The sequence below is a fragment of the Meleagris gallopavo genome, chromosome 14, assembly GCF_905368555.1.
Source record: "Meleagris gallopavo chromosome 14, MGAL_WU_HG_1.1, whole genome shotgun sequence".
Taxonomy (NCBI): domain Eukaryota; kingdom Metazoa; phylum Chordata; class Aves; order Galliformes; family Phasianidae; genus Meleagris; species Meleagris gallopavo.
In genome coordinates this window covers 5,638,998-5,660,211 of record NC_139417.1, presented here as the reverse complement: position 1 = coordinate 5,660,211, position 21,214 = coordinate 5,638,998, and the positions used below count along the sequence as shown (strand labels likewise).

General features: G+C 40.1%; 1 protein-coding gene across 3 annotated transcripts in view; it reads right to left on the bottom strand.

Annotated features, from left to right (window-relative positions):
• Nucleotides 1–21,214, bottom strand: part of FBLN2 (fibulin 2) — a 97,012-nt gene that overhangs the window by 29,067 nt on the left and 46,731 nt on the right. For all 3 annotated transcript variants that reach the window (XM_085235724.1, XM_010718454.4, XM_010718455.4), the window contains exons 3-4: nt 5,693–5,804; nt 1,732–1,861 (exon numbers count right to left, since the gene is read on the bottom strand). In XM_085235724.1, the coding sequence (XP_085091850.1) occupies nt 1,732–1,861; nt 5,693–5,804 (242 nt within the window). The remainder of the gene's footprint in view (nt 1–1,731; nt 1,862–5,692; nt 5,805–21,214) is intronic.

Sequence of the window (21,214 nt, the reverse complement as noted above, 5' to 3'; positions counted from 1 at the left end):
TTAATCATTTAAAAAAAAATCTATCATAAGCTATGGTCATGCTAGAAATTAAGAAAAACCCTGTTTTCATCCAGAATCTTCACATTCAACTCAACTCAAAATTCTATTTTCTGTAAATATATTTAGTTTTCATATATGCATTTCAACTTCCACATTCAAAATAAAAGGAGTTACATATAGTATATATTTCACCAAAGTGCTGTAAAATGTTGTAATTTTTGCCATGAAAAATGTGTTTTTTTTTTCAGACAGTTTTGATTCACAGTTATCCCATGTGCAGGCATCACAGAGGGTACTAAATCAGTCATACACTTTTGGGTTCACATATTTTCCAGATGAATACAAATGTCTCATTTTCCAGTAGAAAAATATATGCACCAAAAAGTTTCTTCCAAAAAGCGAAAAGAGCAGATTTGACTTTCTGTTATCCAACTTAGGGATTTCACCAGAATTCTACAACTCATTTAACAACAGATACAACTATTTGTTCATTGACATCATATCTTGAGAACCGTTGTGTCATTCACAACTTGCTCTGCTCCCACACGTTTATTACCTGGATGTAAAAAACCTGAGAACATTACACTGGACTGGCACAAGGGATTGTTCTATAAGAATATTTTGTGACTTGCTTCAGCTAAAACAGGAACGATGAAGTTTTCCCTCTCCACTTACTCCTAGGAATGGCACGTGCAATAAGACTTACTGCATGCCCTACGCTCTGCCTGGCATGCAAAAAACCCTTGGTGAAAACCTAATAATCCTATCACACTTCAGAATTCTTTTGTCTGCTCCCAAATGCAGAAATTCTCTTTGTATGCTAATGGTAAACTCCAGGCTTAAGTAGACAGTAGTTCTGAAAATGACAAATTGGCAAAACTAATTAAACTTTAAACTCTGGAGTAGATGCTCATGCATTTTGCTTTTCCAGTGAACAGTCATCCACAAGAATCACCAGCATATAAGAACAGACAGAACTAATGAGTTTCCTGCTGAGACAACAGAAGCTGCACTTAAACTTAGATATAGCTATGTAAATTATTATCAGAGTGAAATTAATTCTGAAATGTAGCCTTCTGGTAAAAACAAGACAAGCAAGATGCTGAATCTTCAAACTGGTTTAAATTGGTTTGGCTCCAGTGATTCTCATAAAGCAAATTTCATTTATAGAAGCTGAGGCTGTGGCTTGTGATTTGTGATTTGAATCGCTGGTTAATGGTCTGCCATTGCTTATGAACAAAGGCTTCCATCATCATCTAAAACACTTGTTCATCCAGTCCATTGTTTTATTTAAATGAGAAATGAGGCTGCAATTCAATATTGTACCCAAGCAAACTGTTCAATAATGGGTTTTCCCATTATATCTTCGATTGAGTTTTGCCCTGTCATTTTCTAAAGTCTTGCACCACCATAAAAATCAAAATGGTCTTTTCAGTTATTTGCAAAGAAGGGAGGCACAAGTAATACAGCAAGTTAAACCTTAAAAGCAGAGATGAATGTAGTTCATATCAACATTACTGCAAAGTTCTAAAAGGGGCTGCATCATCAGGCAATTGAAATCTCAACACTAACAGCCAAAAACCTGCTGTTCTGCATAATTCCCTTGTCCCACCCTGCAACTTTATAGGTTACTGAGCTCCATAATAATGCATGAAGAAATTACTGCTAAATGCATGAAACGAAGTCTACTCATATTCAGAAGAAAGCTCCAGAAGCAACACTGCAGCTCACCTTATATGATGATCCTCCACAGGTATCACTTTCGTCTGGTCCACATGCATCTCCCTCCTTTGCAGCAATCATGCCAGCCAGGCAGCTGTTCTCCTTGACAGTGGAGATGCAACACTGCTTCTGAGCGATTCTGCAAAGGATCACAGAGGGCAGATGTTCACTGACATTCAGAGGACATCAGGATGAGATGCAAAAAAAGCTACTGGATTCACAATACATTTCACACACTCAATGTCTCTTTGACATAAATGTCAATATTAATATAGAACAGTTTATGCCATTGAGCTTTGCAAGATATTTCTCCTTCTCCTTTCTAATAAAAAGATGCACTGATAAAGGTTCGTAAGGTCAAGTGCTGAGGTCACTGTCTCTCAATGTCTGGCCATCAGCATACCTTACATCTCATACTTGTGCAACAGTCCCTCACTCCCTTCTCAGGGGCCTTCAGAAGGTTTCAGAAAAGAAAACCTTTTTCTCTAAAAATCAGGGAAAGGAAAATGTACCCGCATACACCTCTTCAACAGCCACAAGACAGCAGCTCTGGACAGTACTAAGGACTGAGAACCTAAATTTCCTATGCATACAGCTCTTCAATCAAACATGTAACAAGATTCATTGAAGGTCAAAATGAAACAGATTTGAATCACAAGCAACAAAATTCCCAAATGAAATTTAATTAAATTCAGTTCATTACCTACTGACTTTGCTAGAGCCTATTTTAAAATCTACAGTGGATTTTCCACCCCCCATCAGAGAGATACCTGATTTTTTTCCCATTCACATACAAAAGGCAGACAAAATGATCACTCTTTTCCTTTGGCTTTGCTCTCTGGATCAGCCCATTGACCCAGGCACCATGCAGACTGGCACACCTCAGGAGAGATGCCTGGTCCCATGATAGCAAAGGGCTTTATGATGGGAAAAGTGAGAACTGGGAGCTGCCAGCTACAGGGAGTCTCCTTGATAGGTTATATTGAGAAGATGAGCTGTACGTTGGGCATCTGTGAGAGTGAAATCATCAAACCTCAAATGAAATCCTGTATTTTCTTAAAAGTAAGAGTAGACTCTTGTTTTGGGGCAGATTTTGTGGTGTGAAGGAATTGGGTGGTTTTTCTTTTCTCAAGAACAACATGGATGTCTGTTTGTTGCTGATGCACAGTAACAGGGCACAATGCCTCATGGGGTCCCTCATAGTGGTGAATGAAAGGTTTACAAATTCCAACAACCAGTCCCTCAAAGCACAGCAACTGCCCTGCAAGAGAAATATTTGCAAGCAAACAATTTTTGTCAGTCAGATACTATTATCACTGCTACAAAATACTGTTGTCCTTGGAAACAAAAGCTATTCTTTTCTAAGCATTTCCAATTCAGAGCTTTCAATCTAATGGTTCAAAAAAAATAATAAAAAAAATAAAAGAGAAAGCCATATCTTTTATTCCAGTTGGAACCAACTGGTGACAGCCACTTGGCCACTTTCAGAATGCCAGTGGTTGGTTTGCCTGCTTTACATCCATATGTTTATTCTGGATTCCATAAGAGAAGCGTAACCAGGCAGTGGTGGTTTGAGTTTGACTACAGGAAGGGGATTACCACCCTTTCTAATCTGGTATTAATGGCCAGCTAGAGAAATATATGTATTTTTTTGAGCTATGAATGGTTATTATCCAAATACATTCAAGAACAAGTAACTTACCTATCACAGCTTACTGGTGCAGCAGTGCCACTGTCCTAAACTGATACGTGTGGCTAACTGCAATGAAGGGGTCAGCAAAATACGACCCGTACAGCTGATGCTGGTACCACACAAACAAACATTGCTCTGCTCTGCTAACACACTGCAGTCACGAGATAAAAACAACTAAGTGGGGTCAGATGACATTTCATCCAGACTGACAGTCTGTCCTTAATACAGCCAGTGGTGCACGCTCTGCGAGTAATTTTAGATCTGGCTACCAGTGTCCCAGGGATTCCTGTAACTTGCCCTTTTTAAGTTCATTCATCTAGATGAATTTCTACTCTTTCAACTTTTTCCTGGTAATCTCAGTTACAAGAAACATCTCCTACATTCCTACGTAAAGACTTCCCACTGTTTAACAGTACCAACGTTGTCTGTATCGTCAATGAAAACAGACAAATCACATTAAATAAAGATTTCAGATAAGAAATGTTTGTTTTACTGCATGACATTTAAGAGTTCTGGATAAAATGGAAAGATCATAAAATTCACACCACTGTGCAATGGGGTTTTGTATAAAACCTTTGTGCAGATCAAAAAATATCAGCGTGTCCATGACTGAGAAACATCACATTCTTCTGCTCAAAGGAAGTGGAGCATTGCACTTTACACATCACTTGCCCCTACCTGCCTGCTTTCAAGCTCTTTGCTAACCCCAGACTGAACACTTCCAAAGGCTCACCTTCGTCAATTCCAATTAACACATTTCCCACTCTGCAGTTAGTGTTCACTACACAAAGATAGGCTAAGTCAGGATGTGAATAGAAAATGTTCAGAGCCATTGAGATACATCAACAAGTAGCTTCAACATTTATATTTTTGCCATATGAAGACTCCACATGGAAAAATTCATCTTTCAGTGCACTGAGGTCACCTTTAAAACGCAGATTTAGATATCAACTATCCTGGAAGAACAGTGACTAATTCTTGCAATTAGTATCTGTTGTCTGCTTCTTAAACTGTAGGCACTAAACTGAATTAGCAGCAGCTCAGGAGCTTGTGCTACCTGCAGGGATTCTGGCACACAAGATGGAATGCTGGGCGTACAGATATGTGAATGGTGAGCAGCTCCGCGCGCTGGCACAGCTTCTAATGAAAGCAGCAAGATTCTTCTCTGTTTTGAAGTTTTTCAAATACTTCTCTACATTAAATGTACCTTTAAACAGGATATTTAGAGGTGTTTCTTAAATCTTTAAAACTGGGACAGAACAGAAATTCTGAAGTAAAACAAATGAACTTCTGCTAGGATTCTTTTAAATCCTAGGGATTCACAGGGACTGAAACATTTAGGATCTGACTTTTTCATCTAAGCTCGGCTTCAGATGTGCAGGTGCAACTCATTAATGTATTGGATTTGCACTTACTTTTGCTGAGGCTGGAATTTTTTAATCTATCTTTACTTTGTGGACAGTTGGTGTGTATGGGTTATGTCATGTCAGCTCCCGGTGGGGGCGGATTTTGATCTCCCAGTAACTTCACAAAGGTGCAATGATACAAACTTTGATTAAAAAAAAAAAAAAAAAAAAAAAAAAAGATTTTGCCAAACTTCTTTAATGCTGAGAACACTGGGATCACTCTTAGAGGAATCCACCTGCTTACGCTGGATCATTGGAGTCTTAGGTAGCTTTGCAGTCAGCTCTCCCTGAAGCATGTTTCAGTGGCAGGGGGAAGAACAAGAGATGGATGAACTGCAGCTAGTGTAATACATTGTTCACGTTACTTTGTACCCATCCTCCTTTTCTTAATGAGTTCAAACCTGGCACCATTGCTCAGACCAGGTGCTACTGATAGCAGCAGTGTTATCAATGGCTGAAGTAGCAACCATTCAAACTGGAAAGTAAACACACCATTTAAAGATACAGATAATCGCTGCCTTTAGCACTTGCCAAATGGAATACAAACACATTTAGATACTTTGCTCTTCTATTTATCTGCAACTCCACAGATGTGCATAGAACTTGGAAACAAAAATATGTGCTCTGCTTGCATGAGAGGAAGAAGAAACCTTATTAAAAGGCTTTTCCTCTGATTGGATTTTGAGGAAAGGAAGGAAGAAATCCTCCTATCTATTTTACCATGGTATGTTGCAGTCTATCAATAACTTACATCAAAAAAATAAAACAGTTCCCAGACTCTTGGACATTCCATTAACCAGACAACCATCTAATTTATTCCAAAAGGCTGCTCCCTATATCAGTACTACATGATTGGTTTTGACTTACGTACCTGCAAATATCACCATCTGCTCCACTGATAGGAGTTTCTGTGCACTCCCCGTTGTCTATCGCCCACTGCTGTCCAGCTCCACAGCAGCTCTCAATCAGTTCCTTTGTAGAACCTGTACAAAACATACACAGTGAATATTTGGTGTAGAATATATCGTGTTTGGCTCTGTTTTAAATAACAACTGGTCAGGATTTTTATACATTTTATTTGATCATACGCAAAATAATTTCTTTTTAAAATACCAAAGAATTATATGATATTAGCAAGGAAAGGAAACAGAGAGTTCTCAACAAGTGGCTGTCTGCTCACTGACTCCGTTTGAATCAACAGAATTTGGCCTTAATCAACCTTGGAGTATCCATGCTCAAGCCAAACTGTACTCAGCTGCGTTCTTAGAAGACAGAAATCCAAGTTATTTAAAATAGAAACTTGCATTCATTCTCAAGTGGAAGTGTATCATTAATACTACTTACACTAAAATCCACTGGACTGGATTTTAATCTTCAGTTTTACAACAGTGTAAGCTCCTCACTGCAGAAGTATAACTTGGCCAATGGCCCCTATCATAACGTAATTCTTAACATGCTGGAATTGTATGTATACTACTGCAAGAGATATTTTAGTAGTACGTGTTGTACTTAGTTATATATCATAGCTTGTAAATTCATTCTACTAGTGGCAGATATGGAATCACAGCCCTCTGCCCCAGAAACACGACGGATGACCAGAAGACAACATTGATACTAGCGGTACCTTGGTGGAATGATCACCTGCTCATGTCTTTCAGTGTAGCATTAGAGAAACAAGACAGAGTTTTAAATAGAAGAAAAGACATAACTGCCCTGTAGACAAGCCAATCTGATGCACTGAAAAATGTTGTTTGGCCAGCTCCAATCCAGAGCACATGGCCCTGCTTCCACCTACCAGATCCCAAACCTTGGGAGCAGTTATACACTGTTGGGTAAGAATACAGTTAAGTGATTCCTTTCAGAGACAGGAGCCGTGCTATAAATGCTTCAGGGCTGTGATTTCACAGTATTGATATGTGTCAGCACACATAATAAAGACAGTGCTTCAGACTAAGAGGCAGTGACACTGTGCTGACGAGTTGGAGCAGTGCCTGCTCCCTTCCATCTGAAGTGCTCCAATTCCCTTAAAATCCATTTATATGGAGATAAGGAACAATTTGTGCATGTTATTAATCCTCCCAGGCCTGTCTACAGCATGGATTGTTACCATGAAGAGGAATCAAGACAAAAGCACCCTGAAGCTGTGCCTCAAGTTGAGATGTAGATGTGTGGAACAACGTAATTCCAAGGTCGTCCCTCAGCCTCTTTTTAAGTAAACCTCTCCCAAATCAGTTCTGCCTACAGCGGTAGGGCAGGCCTCTTTCTCTACAAGGGTTTGTGGAAAAATGCCCCTGTTACAGACTGGCACTGCTGAAGATAATCTGCTCCCTGATCTACACCATCTACACTGATTTTTACACCAACAAAACTAAAGATTTGGAAAACAGTCTCAACTAGACTGTCCTTGCACTATGTTGATCTTATTAGGGAATTAGTGAACTGCATTCAGGCTCACAGAACACCTCTGCTGCTATCCATCCTAATAGAGAACTCTCTCCTCCCGCATTTATGTTAGATGGCAACCTCTTCAATAGGCCAGATTTCTTGAAGTTGAATCCTCTAGCTGAATCCTCTCTTTTGTCTGCATTTGGTATGTTGTATCAAACCATAAAAATATTTATATATATTTAAATGTAACACAACTATAAATGTTTGCTGAACGGTTACAATTCAAAACATCTGAGTATCCGTGATGCTCAGTTCAGAAAGAACAGACAGTCTACACTACCAGAACATTTCTGCTATCACATTCATAGAAGTTATTCCGTTTCAGACAACAACAGAACTTTATGTATAATCTTATAGAGTTAAATGGCCACTGGATATCAAGATCAAGGAGTTTAAATGATGTGTAGTGCTATCTTAAACGTTAAGAAATTTGGTACATCTGCAAATAATAGAAAATTCCTCAATGATAAACTATTCCTTTGTACTTGTTGCAGATAATTTAGGACACAGTATTACATTTTGGAAACTGTAAAGTTCTCAACACCAGCATGGCTTGCTTTAGAAGAAGCAACTAGAAAAATTAAATATATATTCAAAATATGATGCTTGCTATCACAACACATCTGTTCATGAGAAAACCATTTTAGAAAACTGTATCTAAAGGAAAAAAAAAAAAGCACAGAAAAAAGAAAGAATGCCTGTTGTATTAGAGACTGAGATCTTGTGGGATAAAAATGAGCAAGTTGCATTTCCTTTGGCATGCTTTGATGCTCATGGCGTTCATTTTGCACACACTGTAGCTGTGCCATAACAGTCCTGAGCACAGTGGAGTGGAGCAGCTCTGAGCACTCCAGCTGCCAGATGGAGCTCGCTTGGGGATGGTCTTGCCATATGCCTGTGCCACAGCACAAAGGATGGGCAGGATGAGAGGAGTTCAGGGCTGAACCTGAGCTGCCTTGGAGGTGAGGGGGCTCTGCATGGCTGCTGCCTGGTGTTCTGCTTCTGCTGAGCAGTGGGGACCCAGAAACTCACTTCCAATAAGGAGCCCACTTGGGCTACCCACTTGGGGTAAAAATACTTCCATTTTTTAATTACAGTTTCCAGTGAGAAGGGAAGATAGTCCGTGGAAAATAACTTTTTGTCACTAACTCCAAAGGATGGAACAGCAGTAATCTCATGGCCCATAGCATCAAACACTGTGCCACCTATCGCCCAAACCTTCAGTGCCTTCGGTATGATTTGGCAGTGAATCAACCAACAGAGACTCCAGAAAAGCAGTTAATCAATTTTAACAATGGACAGAGGCAGGGCTGTGTTTCCAGAAAAAAGAAACCATGCTTTCTGTGCCCACGAAATCCAATTTTGACATTCCATGTGTTTAAAAGGAGAAGTGAGGAGGCACAAAAAAATTCCTGTGCACAGATCCTGAGTCTTGAAGGGGAAATGAGGCTGCACCTCACATTTTTGTAAGTTTTACCTTGTTTTCTTGAAGTTTTAGGGGGAGAGGCAACCCAAAGCAGACTCAATGCTGTCCTTAAGAGTCTTGAAAGCTGTGTTACATGTAAGAGTTGCTATATGACACGAGAAGAATGATATCTGCATTCAGAGTAAGCAGAAAATACAGCTGGTACCAGATAATTACAGAACTTTATTACAGAACAGTTTTTCAACACAGTTTTAATTCAATCCTTGGTAGAAACACCATTAATTTTACCAAGTGTTGAAACACATTCATAGCTACAGTGTTGCTAGTTTAAGAACACAACAGAATTACTAATCTATATTGCACTATTCCACTTGATTTATAATTCAAATAAAAATGAGCTACTAATTCCTCATTTAAGATTCAATATCAGATTGCCTCATTGAAGTGCCATAATATTAAGCAGTCATATTTACAAAATATATTGCCTTTTGTTATGATCTTGTGAATAATTAAATCTAGAATGCAGTTACAGTAAAATGAACAAGCTATTGCATTTCATCTCAATCAAGAATTTAAAAAACTGAATAATTCATAAGAGGTCTTGCAGTCATTAGCATGGATTTATGAGATTTTGATTGTACATTAGAGAGAACAAATATACACAACTAGATACTCGCACAAGACTGAAGATCACAAACACTGGTTGGAAACTTTAAGCTGTGTGTATAACAGACTTTAAAATACCTAGAATTTTGATGGGATCTTTGTTTATTTGGGGCTTTCATGATTTAGAAGTAAATTTGCGTCTCTCATGGAAAGCAAACTCATTTGAGAAAACCATAATCCTAAATATTTGCTATACTGTGTGCATTTTCAGTACTTCATGAAGTCATTTAAGAAGATACCTCGTAACAGATAATTTACTATTTATGAATTTCTTCACTGGAAAAAAAAAAGAAAGTAATTTATTTCAGGCTGTACTGCAAGATGGCATCATGTCTCCTCGCTTGTTTTCAATTTACTAACTTATCTTCTACAATTATCATTCTACATCACTCTAAAGATATGAAACTAAAGCACATTTTGGCCTAATCTCAAAACACTGTGTATTGCCTTTTAGAGACATTTATAATTTAATGCAAATATTTACAGAAACGTTTCTCCCTCCAAAGAATTTTAACTCATCCATCTCTGTGCCTTAAAATGTCATGCTGTCCCAGCCCCAAGCCCCAACCTGATAAGCAGTGGGATGGCTTCCTACTGACCTGGGGTCACATTAAGGTTTTCCATACCCACGCAGCTTTTATGTGCTGCTTCCAAGGAAGCACATCTTCAATTCAGAAAAATCTGACATATGTACTTTTTTAAGAACTGAAGCTCAAACATTACACTGAGGAAAACACACAGTTAAAGGTAACTAGATTATATTTTCCCCACACAGTGAACCATAAATTTGTTAGAATAGTAAAGCAGACAAAAGAGATTTTCAAGAGACATTCCACACCAAATTTTATTCCCCAGTATTCACAAACTACGCTCCATGAATTGTGAAACATCAGCCAGCTGTATGGCTGATCAAGCAGGAAAAGAATATTTCAGCTTTTTTTTTTTTTTCCCAGAGCTTTTTGACATTAAATCAAAGTTTCACTGATTTCAGCTTCACCTGAATTTCCACTCAGAGCATTAACACAATTTAACACCTCTGATTTCTTCCATTCTCAGTGGGGTTTTGCAGAACATTTGCACCAATGAATAACTGCAGTCATGCAGATACCCATTCTTTCAGTAAATGCACAGACTCACTGACTGAGCTATTACTATATTCTTGTCCACCATTCCCCTGCTCAAAATGGTGCATTTTTTGTCTACCCAGCACAAGGCAGATGAACCTTAGGTCTTCTGCTTTTCCTCAGGGCAGATGAACCTTCATAGCTTTTCCTCACAATCACACCAACCAACTCATCCACCTCTCCACTCAAGAGCAGCACACACATTACATTTTGGCTATTAGCTTTAACATTACACAGATTTCATTCATTTAAAATAAGCAATGATTTCCTTCCCTATTAAAAATAACTATAGGAACCACAACACATTAAAGAGCTTTAAATGATAATTTTTGTCAACAGAGAGACCCAGATAAACATACATACTGCAGGAGCTTGGGTACATCCATTTGATCTAAGACACAGCTCAAGTTCAATGATAACATTTCACAAATAAAGATTTCCATTACATAAAGTCACTGCACTATGTTCCATGTGAAGCACAAATCACTGAGATGAGCAGCATTACAGAGGCTGAGCAACGTGTTGGGCCCTGACCCCAAGCAGCTCTCTCCCTAACACTGGCTTTAATTTATGCTGTTAATTGCTGGACTCAGGTACTCATGTGTGAAAGAGGCAACAATCACAACTGAGCTGAGCGCTTGTTCTTTTAATGAAGCATGCTGTTCAGCCGCTATAGCAGAGGAAAACAATATTCCTTAAAATTATAGTATTCACTTTTTTGGGAAAAATAAAAACAACAACAAAAAAGTAATCAGAAAACAAACAAGAAACAAATGAAATAAGGAAATTAGTTTGTGCACTAGGATTAATAACTAGGATGTAGAGCCTTCCAGAAAATAAGACACTCAAATTAGAACACATCTTCATTTTGAAGGACCTCATTGCTCATGCAGACGGGAAGCTGACAGCCGCAGCCTTAAGATGGAAAGAAACGTTGAAAAAGCAACTGTACAAGCTGCCCATCTGCAGACAGGGCATAAACCAGCCACAGCCACATCACCTGCAGCAGCCCAAAGGAACAGCCCAGCTGCTGGGTGCAGGCAGTCAGTGGGTCTGTCCAGTGATACCCATGACTTCCCCAGTGGCATGGCACAAAGGCTGGCTCCCGATTCACTGGAGTACAGCACCAGCATTTATTAACATCTTATTTGGTGTCAAAGCTCATCTGCTGGGATACATTGCCCCTAATCATTGTCACTCACCAGAAATGAGTGCAAAAGAACCAAAATGTCATTAGCTCAGAACAGGAGTGGTTTCCACCACCTTTACATCAGCACACGTGGCTGAGGAGGGGATCAAAGCACAGTGCTGCTTTTCCTGCCTAGCCAATGCTCAGGACTTGCTTCCCTCTTTGTTATTAACATTAAAAAGTGCTAAGACTTTTATAGCTTTATGTCTATCTTCCCTTTTAAAGGAGAGGATATCTATAGACCTGTATACACATATCACAAGAATTATTTGCTTGCACAGGAGAAATAAGGCATTGTATTTCCTTATCAAATAGTTTTCTGAGAACATAAAATCATATATTACAGCAAATAAAGAAGAACTTCAGACAATGATTAACTTCAAGCAGTTTTTGAAATACTGAAAAATACATGTTTGTAGTGGGTCTTTTATCCGCTCCAACTTCTTCCTCATTTAAAGGTTTAATAAATAAAAAAACATACTCTAGCTTTACCTCCTAATAGGTTGTCATTTCTTATCTTATCAATAGTTTGAGAGACTTTATTAAATTCCCTCATTGAATTTCACCATTTGGTTGTGTAGTTTAACATGTTTTTCTCTTGATTTATCTGAGACAGCTAAGAAGACATTTTAATGAGGAAAGGTAAAGTGGAGAAGAATATTTATCTTGGCAAAAATAGGGGAGGGAGGGAAGGGTGACAACACAGCCCTAAATCCAGCTGCTTTCACTTGAAACAGAACTACCACTTACATCATAAGGACTGGTTAAGCTTTCTTCAGGACCCATTCCCAGATACATTAGCATATGGGTCATTCTGTGCAGGTTACTGCAGGCTCCTCAAAGTAACTCAGTGTTCAGGAGCATACTTGACCCTAAATCTTACTGAAATGAAAGTTGCTCCTGAGTGTTTCCATGACCAAACCCTCAGTTAGCTCACTGCTGAGGAAGAGGTTTAACCCACCTGTGCTCATTAGGCTTTTAGGCTCCTCTCATTGCAAATAACGAATAAAGCAGATTGCAAGAAAAATATAGGCTGAGCTGAGTTCAACACACATCTCATGGCTTCAGTCCAGTTCCTAATCCTTCTCTCCTCTTTTCCATCATCCTCTTCCATTCCTACTGGGCTCAATTCGCCATGCCATCACCACAGTAATGTAAGGGTTGCCCACCACACTTGCTGCAACCTGCCTTCATTTTGAACTTCATGCAGCAAAGCATTTTTTCTGCCTTTTCCTACTTCCTTTTCAGTCACCTGTGTCTCTTTAGAAATCCTTCCCACCATCCACCCATGTTCCTGTTATATTGCCTTTACTCCTTGGGAGGCATCTGCTTTCCATTTCAATACGAAAATGCTCTGTTTCCTACATTATTCTTTTTTCATAAATTCCTTATGCTGGCTTGCTTGGCAAAATATGAAGAGTTGTGTCTGCCCAAAGGCACAATGAAAAACTGCATAAAACAAACTAAATGTTCTCATTTTACTATGCACTGTGCAATACAGACATACATCAACATAACCTCAGCCAGGATTGTTTGGCAGATTTTGTTCAAAGTGTGAATGAATAGCAACCTTATATTCCCTCTGGCTTTAGTTCTGGATAATCCTAGTAAGTCAAAACTTGCATTACCTGTGCCAGAGGTCAGATAATTTAGACTATGTTTGGTCTTTAATGTTTCCATGACAGCACCCTTTATTAGCTCCAGGTTGAAAGGAGGGAGGGGTCCCAAAAAACCTAGCTAAATACATTATTTAACCTTTCCTCATCAGCTAAAAACTTAAACAATTTCTTTCTGCCTTTAAAAATGTGACTTATTTGGATTTATCCTTCTGTCATTGAATTTAAAGTGCAGCAGCTCATACACAATCATCCTTCAATTAGCTACTAGAGTAACTCAAAGGAGGTATAATGTTTCTTGCCCTTCAGCATAGCCTTGGCTGTATTTACCTCCTCAACGTTTATTCCCCAGATATTGCACAGAGTGTATTTGTGCTGTCTGTTAGCTTTCAAAAGAGCTGGGGTTATGGAAAGCCTGGTTCTGATTATTCTTGCAATTCCTGTGTAGAGAATTTTATCTTGGGTAAAGAATGCTCTTTGCGTGCTCCTTTTTGTGGCTAGGTAGGCTCCTTCCTTCAAAGCTGCCATTTCCACCAGTCCTGCTTAAATTTAAAGTTAAAATTAAGAGGTGTAGGACTAATGATGTAGTCAGGGACAGACTGCCAGAGCACTTGGGAAACTTGGGTAGGATCACTCAATCTGCTGCAACTCAAGCATTAAGTAATGAAAGCACTTTCAAACGTGTTCTTAGTTACAGATTGACCTGAGGTTGTAATGGTAAATAAATTACAGAAAAAAAATGCCCCCTTATTATTTCAAATTAAAAAAAAATTAAAAAGCAAACAAAAATAAAGAAGCAAATGGATGTGTATGTTAGGTTTTAATTTCAGGTTATGCACTCTCCTACTTGTGTGTTAAAATCATTTATTTCACCAAGCAACTGTTAAAACCCCCACACTGTGCTAGTAGGGACAGCCACCCATCAAGACACACTGATGTGTGAGAACGTAACAGTGAAAAAGGTCTGGGGCCTATGGACTGGGAACACTGGTCAAGGACAAACCAAACTACTTTGCTATTCTGGAGTTCTGCTCCCTAAAAGTGCCAGCAAAGCTTAATTGCGAAGAGCCAAGGCATAAGGGAACTCATTACGAAGAGTCACATGAGGCCAAACTTACAGTCACTCATCTTTCGTGATGCAGTTGTAGGCTGTCAGGTAGTTGTATACTGGAAAACAAATAAACACCACAAGCAGATAACCACTGCTCTATCTGCTTTGGTCAGTACACCTGCACACAGCACGGACTCTGAATACGCACTGAGCTGCATTGTAGGAGACCCTGTGCAGAAATTGTTCACCATAAGCACTCTTAGATTATTTTGTGGAAAAAAGGCCAGAATTTTCTCTCTTCACAACCAACTCACACGAAGAAGAAAAAAAAGTGAAGTCTATCATAGAAGCCATTCACTGTGAATTGAATGCTCATCTCTATTAAGAACCACACTGAAACAAACCGGAGAGATGCATTCACTGACTCATCACCAGCTGCTGGTGTCAGCTCATTTTCTCCGCTACATTTTTCAATACAACTTTGAAAGTAACTTAATAAAGTACATTAACAGCAGACACAGCAGGCCCAGCCAAGCAGCTTTGCACACCTTGAGAAGGTTAGAAATGGTGAGATTACATGCTTCAGGAGCCTGCCTGCTACCCGTGAAGCACATGCCCTCCATTTCTCTTTGAACATGGCTGAGGACTGCTCACCAAAAAATTCAGAACGTAGGAGTAAGGAAACCATTGAGTTTCTAATTAGTCCATAGGGATCCTTAGACTGAGCAGAAGAGTCGTAGGACTCCAGCCTTCCTTATTTGGGTATCCTACTGTACTCCTTGCTAGTCCTTCTCAGGTTTATAATTATAAATTAGATTGTTTATTTATTTTATGGTGTTCTGAAGAGCTCTCTCATTTCCTTTGGCTTTTCTTTATGAAGTTCTGCAATCAGTGTTTGTGCAAGAATTTCAGCAATAATGATGGCAGCCCAGGGCATTTCCTGGATTAATGATGGGCTGGAAGAGCTGATGGCCCATGGTTCTGCCTTGATCCATTAACCCCAAGGAGGTTTAAATTCTCCAGGAAGCACTCTGTGCCAGAGCGGTTATTGCAATGGAAATTCAGCAGGATATTTTAGTCAACAACATAACAAACTTCCTTTTATCCACCACAAATGTAGGAGGAAATACTAATTTGGATGGGAGAATAATGATGTTTGGAATCTTTTAGGGGAATTCAGCAGCCACCAGCAGGAAGTGCATTGGTTAATTTCTCTTTTGCCATGCCATATGCATCAGATTTTTAGAAAATAAAGATTTGAAATTTTCAGATTGTAAATGAAGGACCTTGTTTGATATTGCTACTATGGTTTTACAGGGGAGGTACCACGTGACTCACTTTGCTCATCTCCAGGCTAAGCGATCTGCTCACCCTGTTGCAGAACTGTGTGTCCCCACTGGAGCCTTTGGCCACCACATACTGAAAGAAATGCAATGACACAGAGAGTTTAATTCTCTCTTGTCAAAAAGTAATGCCTCCCAGATCACACACAAAACTCACATTTTTTGTTTCACCTCCATTTTGCTGATTAAAATGAGCAAGTCGTGCTTCTTTCTGCTCAGCAAGAAAAAAGATACCACTGTACATTTGCAAGGACTGTTCCTGAAGTCACCTTGAAATAAGATCACTATTACTGCAAGCTATGGCAAAGGTGGATGTTTTCACTTAACTCTATAGGGTTTTGACCAGCACCCAAGGCAGCCTACAAGACATATCTGATCTTTATTAAAAGGAGAGCACAAAGCCCTTCAATATGCAGAATAACTTATAAGCATGCCTATTTTATAGCAAGTCCTTAGTTCCATGGCACTGATAAAGCTTACCCACATGGTGAATGAAGCCCTTTGCTGACTCAAGTCCTGTACAAGGCACAGTGGGAACAAGTATGACAGAGCTTCCTACAGGGAACATTCAACAAGTTAACATCTGTCTCCTTCAAAGCATGAAATAAACATAAGAATGCTGTGAATTGATTAGCATTTCATTAGCTGACAGCTTCTATCTGTCTCTCCAGAAACTATTTCTTCAACAGATTCAGCATTTTATGGATTCTGTGAGCTGTAGAGATAGCTGCCATGCTTTTCGTTCTCAAGATTTTACATGCACATGGATTTAAACAAGCACAAACACAGCTGGAAAGGCTCTAGCTTGGCCACACAGTCAGTACAGAGATAAGATCCCGGCCAGCCCAGCAGGGCTGGGTGCTGCAGCAGCACTGAGGCAGGCTCAGCACCCTGCACACAGCACCTGAGATGGCTGCAAGTTAACTCTCAGCTGGAACTGCATCTCCTGCAATGGACTCTGGCTACACTTCCTACTTGGAAACTACAGACTGCAGCCAATTTTAAAGGAATTTACATTCCTGAACATACTTTACTTTGGAACCAGAGATGAAGAGAGAGAAAAGGGACTGACTTGTGAAGAGCTCTGTGATTTGAATGTTTTGGAACATTTAGGAAAAGATGGCAAATTCTAATGAAGGGTGGAGGAGCCTCCTCACTTCTCCCACAAAGACTCTTCACAGTTACTGTGAGAGACACCCAAAACAGAGAGAGAAAGAGAATATTAAAGAGGCAGAACTTCATATACTGCTTCAGCTATATATTTCCAAAATACCAGGTTTGTTGCTTGTACACACAAAAGTAAAGAGTCAAGTGTTCATTTTCTTTCCTTTCTGATATTCAAACATGAGCTGGGAAAGCAACATCCATGTACGGACAGCAATAGTTCAGGGTGACAAAACAGAAGCTAGATAAGGGAGGAGATGATGGAGAACAGAAGTAGCTGAAAATCAGAGCAGGGGAGTAGTCTTAATGATCTGTTCAAATATCAAATTATAGCTGAATTATAACATTAGGATGGTTCAATTTTGAAAATTATTGTCCGTGTTTCTCATTCCAGTCAGCCTACTAATAGGTAGTAATTGTGTAGAGTCTTAGTTCTGTACCAGAGGCTGTTGGCTATACAATCTATACAAAGCACTTCTTGGTGATAGAAACCTCTTGGGGGAGCACGTAAGAAAGGAACTAAGTGTCTATATATTGAAAGCCAGAAAAGTCTGGATGTAGCTGCAAATGGAAAATAACTTGCTGAGTCATAAAGCAAGAAACTGGGATCTGGGAAGGAGTTAAAACATCAGGCTCTTGGTGGCTGAGAGATAGTGGAGTACTACCAAATCATGCAAATCCACGTAGACAAGCACAATGCTGAGGAAGATAAGGATCTCTTATAATATTCTTTGAATTCTGGTTGTTGTTAGCTTAACAACTGTGATCCATTAGCTGAATTAGCCAACAGTTCCAAATGGGACATTGCTCATTTATAGACTCAGGCTGCAAGATGTTGATGCAGAGTCAAGCTTTGTAATGCTTGCACGTGTTTAAAATAAAAGATTTTCTCTCACCTCTCTAGAGTTCTCAGTGGCCAAATAATTTCTAAGGAAAATGAGTACAATCCTTACATCTTCACTTAGAAGCCTATTTTTTTCTGGATGAAGGAAAAATATACTCACAGCCCAATAAAACATAAGTAATATCTTCATGTAATCCCAGTAATTACTTCATACAAAGCTTCTTGTATGCTCAAGAGCTACAAGCACAATCACAGTAACCACTGACATCATTAAAAGCAAGTTACATAGACTGCCTTCACTCTAAAAGTGGCTCTGCAGTTTGAGCTTGGTCTCAAGTGTATGGTTACCACCTTGACTGTGTTTCAGTCATCCAGCTGCATTACCACCCTTGGAATCAAAGGGATGTATTTATAACCCGCACAGAGACCAAAAAGCACTGGGCAGGTATTTTCTTCAGTGCTTTTAGTTCCTGCATCAATACACTTCCTGAGAAACAGATTCTCTAGGCAAGGTCAGAGCACCAGAAGACAAGTGAAAGATAAACTCACCCCCTCCCATTCTTTTAATAGAACCAGGACAAGAAGAGAAACATCTTAGTGCCGAGTTCTCATATGCTGTCTAGGCACACTGGCTGTACTACTTATACACACTGACATCATTCTGTGTAAGGCACTATAACGCAGATTTTTAATTCTGTAGCTGACAACCTGATTTATTTTGTTAGTTATGTACATGAAGGTACTCAGCAAAAAATAGCTCTTTTACAAACTACCCCATAGAAGCAGTGCTCTACACATAATAGCAGGCTTCTCAGACACTTTTAAATGATGACTTCTCTCTGAGGTCTAATCTGCTTTTCCTTGCATTTGCCAATTACACCTTTATATGCTGTGTCTGCAGTCTCAAATGGATGTGAAATAAAGCTTAAAAGCCAAATACAACACTACAGAGCATCGAAAGGAAATCCATAGCACTCAGGAAGGTACCAGCAGCATCCCCTCATGTTCTCTCCCTAATTTTCCTCAGCAAATGCAACTTCACTCCAACTTCTCATCCTCAGAAAGGCCTATGAGGATCCAAGCAGCACACCCTGCACATCCCAGAGGGGATCCTGGTGGCGGGAAAGGAGGTGAGGTCCTGTGGCAAGAACTCTCCTCACCTTCAGAAGGCCCCAACTCACATTAAAACCAAGTAAATCAGTAAGCCCAATACCTGACTAACTTGTGTAAGCAGAAATCCTCTCATACAGAGCTCAGCAGGGAGCACAGTGGGAGCAACGTGGCACAGAGCAGGATGGGACAGCACGTTCTTGTCAGTGGCTGGGCACCAGCCAGATCCCTCCCCTAGCAAGGAATGTATCTTTCTTCATCAAGGGAGAGGTTCAGCTTTGAACCTGCTGCTTCTCCCAGCCAACAAGCGCTCTTTGTTAGCTGCCAGCTGTTTTCTAATCACTGGGAGACATTGGCTTGCACGTATTACAAGCACCAAGCAGGGCTGAGAGATGGTGAATTATACCCCCAACCATGCAGTTGGAAAATTCAGACTTCTGGTGTGGATTTGCCATTGTGGGTAAACCTGCCACAAAGAGGTGTGGAAGGAAGATGGGGTATATATGCCTACAGCAGAGCATTAGCACACATCTTTACAGTGCATGCAAACCAGGAAAAAGAAATAAATAAAAACCAGAAGTCATTATTACATCAGAGACGTGAAGCTTATAAAAAACTGAAGACAAGTGTACCTGTATCTGTTTCCAACAAAGGAGCACTCTGGGAGGTCATGACCCAACTAGCCCAAGCTGCATTCTGTTTCAAAGCATTCTCCAGTCCTTTCCTCAGACGAGACAAAAAGCTTTCTGAGGCCTAACACCGTCCTTGTGACTGATGTGCAGTCTGAGAGCACAGTTGAAGGGCATTCTGTAGGGACAGCACAGCCAAAGGCAGGAGCTGCCATGCTGGGGGGAGCCCCGAAGCTCCAGGACAAGCACCCGCACTGAGCCACACACCCTTCAGCAAGGTTAGGACCACCAGCAGAGTTTATTGGCAAGGCTGCTTTCAGGGAGGCGTTGTTTGTTTTAAAATTCAAGTGAAATGCATTGCAACTACATTGTAATGAAAGATGGGCTATAGGGCAAAAGGCAGGAAGAAAGCTCTTGGGAACGTCAGTTTTCTAGGCAGTTTGTTACAAATTCAGCTTTTGTCAACAGAAGAGCACCATCCACATGTTGCAGGTTAGGTGTGCTCTCTCCAACCTTCTTGCCTCATCCACATTATACTTGCAAAGCAGTGATGTGCAGGCAGCTGTGACCAGGAGCTGAGTGCCACTTCCATGGCACGGTACCAAGCAGATAAGAGCACTGGCAGCCCAGCTGCAGAAGCAGACACAAGTAACTACAGCACCAGTCCCCTACAACACTAAGTGATGCCATCTGAGCCCAGCTGGTTTCCTTTGGCGCTTACCCTGGAAGGTTTCTACCTTTCACTACTGGTATTCATCTCTGAGTTCCTCAGTCTTCTCCCTTTGCTGACTGCACACATACTTCCTATTTCCTCTTTCCTTATTTCCCTGAAAATGCTATCACTTTTCCTGTGTCTTTTTGGAAACACTACAACAACAGAAAATAAAATAAAATCGCCCCCCTTCTATGTCAGGACCCCAAAGAAATAACCACCTAGCAAACCCTCAGTTACTGACATTATGTTGATGGTGCACCACGCTGCTTACAGGATCCATCTGCTCCCCTCAGCTCTTAGTCACTCTTAAACCTTTTTGCACATTCACTCCCTGACTCAGCAAAGCTGCCGATTGCAGTCAGGGCTTCCAGTGCTTGGAGTGGTCAAAGTGCTCTCAGCCCTGAGCTCATTTCCAGCAGGCAAGGAGAGCCTGGGAAGAGGCAATCCATCACACTGCAGGCAGTACCAGCATGCCCTGTGTCCCTCTGCACCAACCAATGGATGAAATGAAAGCGATATGATGCTTACATTGAATTCATACAATTGGAAAAGATTATATTCAGGTGCAGCAGTTCACTGATTTAATACGACTTTTAATCTCCACAGTGTGCACATGAACTGACTGGCACTATAACTGACTGAATAACATTTCAAGAAGCTGAAAGAACATGGAAAAGTGAGTTAACAGCTTTCATGCATTCATAACGATTTTAAGATTACTTACATTTGCAGCATATGAAGTATAAAGCAAAACCATCTGACATGGCATGACAATTTGTTATTTAAGGCTAATTACTTTCCCACACCATCATCTGTTAAACTAATAATTAGTGCAACTCTATGCACTCAATTTGCAGATTATAGTTATCCAGAGGAAGCAATCTTCAACACTGAAAGAAGTGAAAAGAAGCCTTCTGAATACAATTTTGCTTTCTACCTTCTCTTCCTCTGTAAAATCTCTCCCATGTTACAGTTGCTGAATTGCCTAGAATTAGGGAAACTTTTGTCTCACAGCTTCCCAAGGCTTTGTGTCAATTTGCATCTAAGACAAAAAGTTGGATGACATCA